Below are 7,102 nucleotides of genomic sequence, written 5' to 3'. Positions count from 1 at the left end.
GAGTGGATAGCCTGAGGATAGAGAGGAGGAGGAGAGCATGGTCAGTTGTCCTCTTGGTCAGAACACGGAAGTCTTGCCTGTTAACAGTCTGGCACGCATGGCTGAGTTTATGTTACGTTGCCTTACCTGTGACCCTCGCATTCTCAAAATTTTGGGTTACAGTCATTGCTAGGGTTGAGCGACTTTTACTTTTATAGGATCAGGTCGGGTTTCACGAAACCCGACTTTCTCAAAAGTCAAGTCGAGTGAATTCGGCCGATCCTATAGAAAAGTCGGGGTTGGGGTCGGCCGAAACATGAAACCCAATGCAGTGCATTGGGTTTCTAATGGTTCCCAGGGTCTGAAGGAGAGGAAACTCTCCTTCAGGCCCTGGGATCCATATTTAAGTGTAAAATAAAGAATGAAAATAAAAAATATTGCTATACTCACCCTCTGACGCACCCTGGTACTAACCGGCAGCCTTCCTTCCTTAGAATCAGCACGTGAACGACCTTAGATGACGTCACGGTTTGTGATTGGTCGCGAAACCGCCCATGTGACCGCTCACGCGACCAATCACAAGCCGTGACGTCACCGAAGGTCCTTCAAGCGCTGATTCTTAGGAAGGAAGGCTGCCGGAAAGAAGCAAGGCGCGTCCGAGAGTGAGTATATACCTAATAGGAATATACCTAATAGGAATATACTCACCCTCGGACGCTGCGTTTTTGAAACGCATGATGAGAAGTATGTGACAGATGCCAATCATCAAAATCAACTAGAAAACCCACTATAGACAGAAATAGCTAGGGTTAGGGTTAGGGTTAGGATCCCTAGTAACCATAGGGATCCTAACCCTAACCCTATCCCTAACCCTAACCCTAGGGATCCTAACCCTAACCCTAGGGATCCTAACCCTAACCCTAACCCTAGGGATCCTAACCCTAACCCTAACCCTAACCCTAGGGTTCCTAACCCTAACCCTAGGGATCCTAACCATAACCCTAACCCTAGGGATCCTAACCCTAACCCTAGGGTTAGGGTAAGGGTTAGGGTTAGGATCCCTAGGGTTAGGGTTAGGATCCCTAGGGTTAGGGTTAGGGTTGGGGGGTGGCTTATCAGTGTGTATTCTTGTGTTTTTCTATTGAAACGCATGCGTTTAAAAGCGCATACAAACACATGTGCTTAAAAACGCATGCGTTTACATAGACAGCAATGCGTTTTTTGCGGCAAAACAACGCATGTTTTTTTTTTGCGGCAAAAAAACGCCGCTAGAAATTACTACAGGTTGCATTTCCGCAACAAAACGCAAGCATAGAAACGACGCATGTGTTGGCAAAACGCAGCAAAACGCATGCAAAAAAACGCATGCGTTTTAATGTTAAATGTAGAAAAAAAACGCATGCGTTTTTTTGCGCTAAAACGCAGCGGCAAAAAACGCAAATGTGAAACCAGCCTTAGATTGATAATAACTCTGTATTATCTGATCCCCAAGGTTGAGACTGCTTAAGTACCTTTGGCGACATCACAGTGATTTGACCATGATGTCATCACATGTCTTGTACTCTACATGCACTTATCTGTATATATGTGCCATTGCATGCATGTCTGTCTGTATGTATGGAGAATCAAAAGACGTGGGCACAGCTACTTAGGTGCACGGGTAGGTTCCCAAGCCGTATACATATAGATAAATAGAACCCGGCACTCAACTTGAGTCAAACTGGTGGTATTTTATTTCGTAGTATGAAAAACGTTTCGGCCTGGTCTGGCCTTCGTCAGTTACTACAATATTATAAAGAAAAGGAATGATACATACATCCGTGACTACATCTGTAAATACATCCGTAAGTACATGCAGTGTGAAATAAATCAATTAACCAAACAGAAAAAAGAAAAAACAGAATAAACAACAAAAGTATATACAATGTGTCAATTGGTCATGATATGGCGATGTGAAAAACAAATATTGGTAAGAGCCATCTAGTATATCCCAGCCCTCCCAGATGGTGAGTAGAATGTGAAGAGCAAGATAACACCAACCATACCGTACTAAGAAGAGTTTAGGAGAACCGCTGAGGAAATGCTACTGTAAGCGAGGTAAATTGCAGGGAATTCCCTGCAGGCAAAAGAAAAAGGGCCTATAATATGGGTTACCAGCGAAAATCTGCTGTAGTAAAACAGTGCCAAAGGTGTAAGGGGCCCCACTAAGTGTTAATACCTTAGGAGATGTCTGTCTCCGATCAATGCCGCGGCTGCGGGCTGTGGAGGAAGAGGGGGTGATGTCAGCGTACATGCAGAATGGCATACTGGCCAGGCAATGTGTGATGCTAAGCGACGACATCGCTCCTAAGAGCGGGGGCTGAGAGGAGGGTAAGGCGGTTACCTGTAGTAGAGGCGGGTCAGGACGCGGTGTCCACCGCTGTCAAGGAGGATGCCCGAGTGAAGGGACGCCAGTGCGGCGTTCCTTATGTGCGCGCCCGCCGAACCGGATGTGACGTACCCGGAAGTGACCGCTTGTTGTGGCCTGTGATGGACAGGAGAGAGCCGGCCAATCGTATGACTCCCCTGAGGGGGGGGCGGGACAAAACGAGGTGTGCACTGTGTTTACAAAACAGATGAGCGACCTCAGCTAGTATGGACACGGTGATGGTGGTGCTGAAAAGGTGGGGGTGATGGTAGTTCATATCCTAAGAGCTGTGACCCCGTGGATTGGCAGGAGAGTCCTGGTGGTTCAATATAGACGGCTCTAGGAAGACAGATAAATATATTAGAGACATAGACATGATTAGAATACAATGATGATTAAATGAAGTCATGATAAGTATACAGTTATTGCAATTAGCACCCTAGATAGAGAGTACATATAAATGCATAAATACCCACTAGAAATATTCTGAGGTGAGAGCCCATAAGATAGAAACGGACCCGTGGGATTTAAGTAAAGGAGACAAGGTCGTAGTCCCTATTTAGACCTTTGGGGTGTAAGGTATCCAAAGTATGGATCCAGAAAGCCTCCCTACGTTTTAGGGAGGCTAATCTATCACCCCCCCGTCTGGGCGCTGAGACCTGCTCAATTACTTGAAACATGAGCTGGGAAATGTTGTGGCCTTTAGATATAAAATGTTGTGGAATGGGTAGGAGCGTGTTGCCACACCTAATCGTGGACTTATGCTTAGAGATCCGTTCCCGAATGGATCGGGTTGTCTCTCCCACATAGAGCATGCCGCAGGGGCATTTGATGAGGTAAACCACATAGGCCGAGTCGCAGTTAAAGTAGTTCTTAATAGAAAAGGCCCTACCAGAACGTGGATGGTGAAATGAGCTGCCCTTGAGAACATTATTGCATTGGGTGCAGTGGAGACAGGGGAAGGTGCCGAGACGGGGATTCTGAAGGAACCGTTGGAGGGGTGCCCTTTTGTCTGGTCCTATATCAGCTCTTACCAGTGTATCTCTTAAGTTACGTGGTCTCCTAAAGCACGGTAGAAAAGGTTCCCTGAACTCTGGTACGTCTGGATGGGCAGTACTGAGTAGATGCCAGTGTTGGCGTATATTTTTATGGAGGATATATGCAAAAGGGTGGAAGGAATGGACGAATGGAATACGATTCTTTGACTTCGATCTGTTGTTTGGGCCGGATGTCCGAGATTCTTGAAGGAACGAGCTAGGGTAACCTCGTGCCTGAAACTTGGCTTCCATTTCTGATACTCTCTGTGATCGTAACTCATTATCCGAGACTATGCGGGTTACCCGTTGTATTTGGGATTTAGGAATTGCTTTTTTGATGGCGTGGGGGTGTAAACTGTCAAAATGCAATAGGCTGTTCCGGTCGGTGTTCTTTATGTGGATATCGGTGCTTAATCTGCCAGTGTGGTCTTTAATGACCATAGTGTCCAGAAAATTCATTCTGTGTAGGTCATGAGTCATGGTAAAGGAGATACCAGGCCAAGCAGTGTTAAGAGAATCCACAAAGGACCGGAAGGACTCCAACGTGCCGCCCCAGACGCAGAAAATATCGTCTATGTAGCGTTTCCAGAGTAAAACGTTCTCTCTGAAACGCAAGTCAGGGTAGATGGCACTCTCTTCGAAATCCGCCATATAGCAATTGGCGTAGGGGGGCGCCACGTTGGAGCCCATAGCGGTCCCCCGTATCTGTAAGTAATATTGGTCCTGGAACAAGAAGTGATTTGAATCCAGAACCAGTGTGAGTAATTCCACCACCAAGTCGATTTGTAACTTGTGTGTCCCTGTGGTTGATAGGAGTTTCCTAATGGAATTGATACCTTCCCCATGTGGGATGGAAGTGTATAAATCTTTTACGTCCAGTGATGCCAATATGGCGTCAGCTGGTACTCTATCCAGGTCCCGTATTATGCCCAGGAAGGCCCCTGTATCCAGCAAGAATGATCTGGTGGACTGGATATGTGGGGTTAGAATTTTTTCTAGGAAAATAGCTATTGGGGACAATATAGAGTTAGTGGCTGCCACTATTGGTCGTCCGGGGGGATGTTCAAGGTTCTTATGGATTTTAGGAAGTGTGTAAAAAACTGGGGTAACCGGATGTTCATTGGTGAGGTAATTGCAAGTTTTGAGGTCTAGGACCCCTAGCGTCGTGTATTCCTGTAATATGCCCGAGATTCTACTTCTAATGGTATGGATGGGGTTGGAATCCAATTTCTGGTATATGGTGGTATTGTCCAGCTGTCTCCTGATTTCTTTTAAGTAATCACTCTTATCCATGATCACAATGGCGCCCCCCTTGTCTGCTGGTTTAATTATTATGCTGGAGTCAGATTGAAGTGATTGTAGCGACTGGCGTTCACTTACCGTTAAATTGGGGGGATAGTAAAGGTGTCCCATTTCAACCTCCCCCCGAAGTGACTGGAAAGAATTCTGGATGAACATTATAAATGTCTCTAGGGCGTGAGAGCCCCGTGGGGGTCTGAATGGGCTCTTATTGCGTAAACCTATACTTTCTGCTGATAGAAGTTGAGGCGCTACGGGGGGTCGTAGAGTGTGTACCATGTTGTTCTGTGGATCAGAAAAATAGACTTTTAACCGTAAGGACCTGAAGAACCTTTGTAGGTCCATGTCCAGGTCGAAGGTCCGATAGCGGTAGGTGGGACAGAAGGAGAGTCCTTTCTGTAGGACGCTGCAGTCCGATGGGCCCAGGGTTCTGGAGGAAATGTTCACAATTAGAGACTCAGTACCTGAGAACGTGTGATCCGTGTGAGGTCTGTGTCTCTGCCGAAATCTCTGACTCCTCCGCGTCCTCTTTTTCTGCCTCGTTGGGTGCGTGGACCTAAAAAACGGGACGTGCTGGGAATGGAAGAGCTCCTGTCTTGCTCCGATCCTGAAGTGGAGTAGTCCGTGGAGGAGCGGTGTCCAGTTCTTACGTTGGAGCGAGAGGAGGAATAGTTGTCCTGCCATCTGTACACCCTTTTGGCCTCGTAGTCCTCGGTGTCTCGGGCGAATTTCAATCGCTTCCTGTTCTCGATATCTCTACGGTGTTGTTCAGTCTTCGTCTTGATTTCCGATTTCAGTTGGTTCAGCTCCTCTGGGGTACCTGTGGATGAAAGCTGGATCTCAATAGCCTTGACCCGTTCTGAGCTGGCCTCGATCTCTTTTTGTAAGTGTTCTATGGTGAGAGTGATTAGATCTAGGGAGCACTTATTTAAAATGTGTTCAAATTTAGTGCAGTATTCCGGAGAATCCCGGAAAAGTGTGGGGCGTAGTGGAACCCTCAGGCCCCTCGGAATACGTTGTACCCGTAGGTACTCGGACAGCGTGGCGCAGTGGAGTTCAATGTTAATATGGTGCCTTACTTCTCGTTCCAGATCTCGTCCCCTCGTCTCACGGGGTGCAGTTTTGAGAAAGTCACAAGGATATACAGAGTGGGATAGGATACTAGTGGTCTCCTCTACATTGTAGGAGAAGGTATTGGTGGACATGACCAGGTGTGCGTGCCAACACGTATGGGAATAGTTACAGAGAATCAAAAGACGTGGGCACAGCTACTTAGGTGCACAGGTAGGTTCCCAAGCCGTATACATATAGATAAATAGAACCCGGCACTCAACTTGAGTCAAACTGGTGGTATTTTGTTTCGTAGTATGAAAAACGTTTCGGCCTGGTCTGGCCTTCGTCAGTTACTACAATATTATAAAGAAAAGGAATGATACATACATCCGTGACTACATCTGTAAATACATCCGTAAGTACATGCAGTGTGAAATAAATCAATTAACCAAACAGAAAAAAGAAAAAACAGAATAAACAACAAAAGTATATACAATGTGTCAATTGGTCATGATATGGCGATGTGAAAAACAAATATTGGTAAGAGCCATCTAGTATATCCCAGCCCTCCCAGATGGTGAGTAGAATGTGAAGAGCAAGATAACACCAACCGTACCGTACTAAGAAGAGTTTAGGAGAACCGCTGAGGAAATGCTACTGTAAGCGAGGTAAATTGCAGGGAATTCCCTGCAGGCAAAAGAAAAAGGGCCTATAATATGGGTTACCAGCGAAAATCTGCTGTAGTAAAACAGTGCCAAAGGTGTAAGGGGCCCCACTAAGTGTTAATACCTTAGGAGATGTCTGTCTCCGATCAATGCCGCGGCTGCGGGCTGTGGAGGAAGAGGGGGTGATGTCAGCGTACATGCAGAATGGCATACTGGCCAGGCAATGTGTGATGCTAAGCGACGACATCGCTCCTAAGAGCGGGGGCTGAGAGGAGGGTAAGGCGGTTACCTGTAGTAGAGGCGGGTCAGGACGCGGTGTCCACCGCTGTCAAGGAGGATGCCCGAGTGAAGGGACGCCAGTGCGGCGTTCCTTATGTGCGCGCCCGCCGAACCGGATGTGACGTACCCGGAAGTGACCGCTTGTTGTGGCCTGTGATGGACAGGAGAGAGCCGGCCAATCGTATGACTCCCCTGAGGGGGGGGCGGGACAAAACGAGGTGTGCACTGTGTTTACAAAACAGATGAGCGACCTCAGCTAGTATGGACACGGTGATGGTGGTGCTGAAAAGGTGGGGGTGATGGTAGTTCATATCCTAAGAGCTGTGACCCCGTGGATTGGCAGGAGAGTCCTGGTGGTTCAATATAGACGGCTCTAGGAAGAC

The 7,102-nt window shown here is 47.2% G+C and overlaps 1 protein-coding gene across 1 annotated transcript; it reads right to left on the bottom strand.

The window, feature by feature from the left end:
- Window positions 1-2,093: 2,093 nt before the first annotated feature.
- Window positions 2,094-5,960, bottom strand: LOC138667634 (uncharacterized). Its single transcript, XM_069755761.1, has 2 exons — window positions 5,187-5,960; window positions 2,094-2,725 (listed from the first exon to the last, which is right to left on the bottom strand). Exons 1-2 carry the CDS (start codon window positions 5,925-5,927, stop codon window positions 2,711-2,713), a joined length of 756 nt encoding a protein of 251 aa, XP_069611862.1. The 5' UTR covers window positions 5,928-5,960; the 3' UTR covers window positions 2,094-2,710.
- Window positions 5,961-7,102: the final 1,142 nt, after the last annotated feature.

The sequence above is a fragment of the Ranitomeya imitator genome, chromosome 2 (assembly GCF_032444005.1).
Source record: "Ranitomeya imitator isolate aRanImi1 chromosome 2, aRanImi1.pri, whole genome shotgun sequence".
Taxonomy (NCBI): Eukaryota; Metazoa; Chordata; class Amphibia; order Anura; family Dendrobatidae; genus Ranitomeya; species Ranitomeya imitator.
Note: the sequence above shows the minus strand (reverse complement) of the source record. Positions and strands in the feature narration are given on the sequence as shown.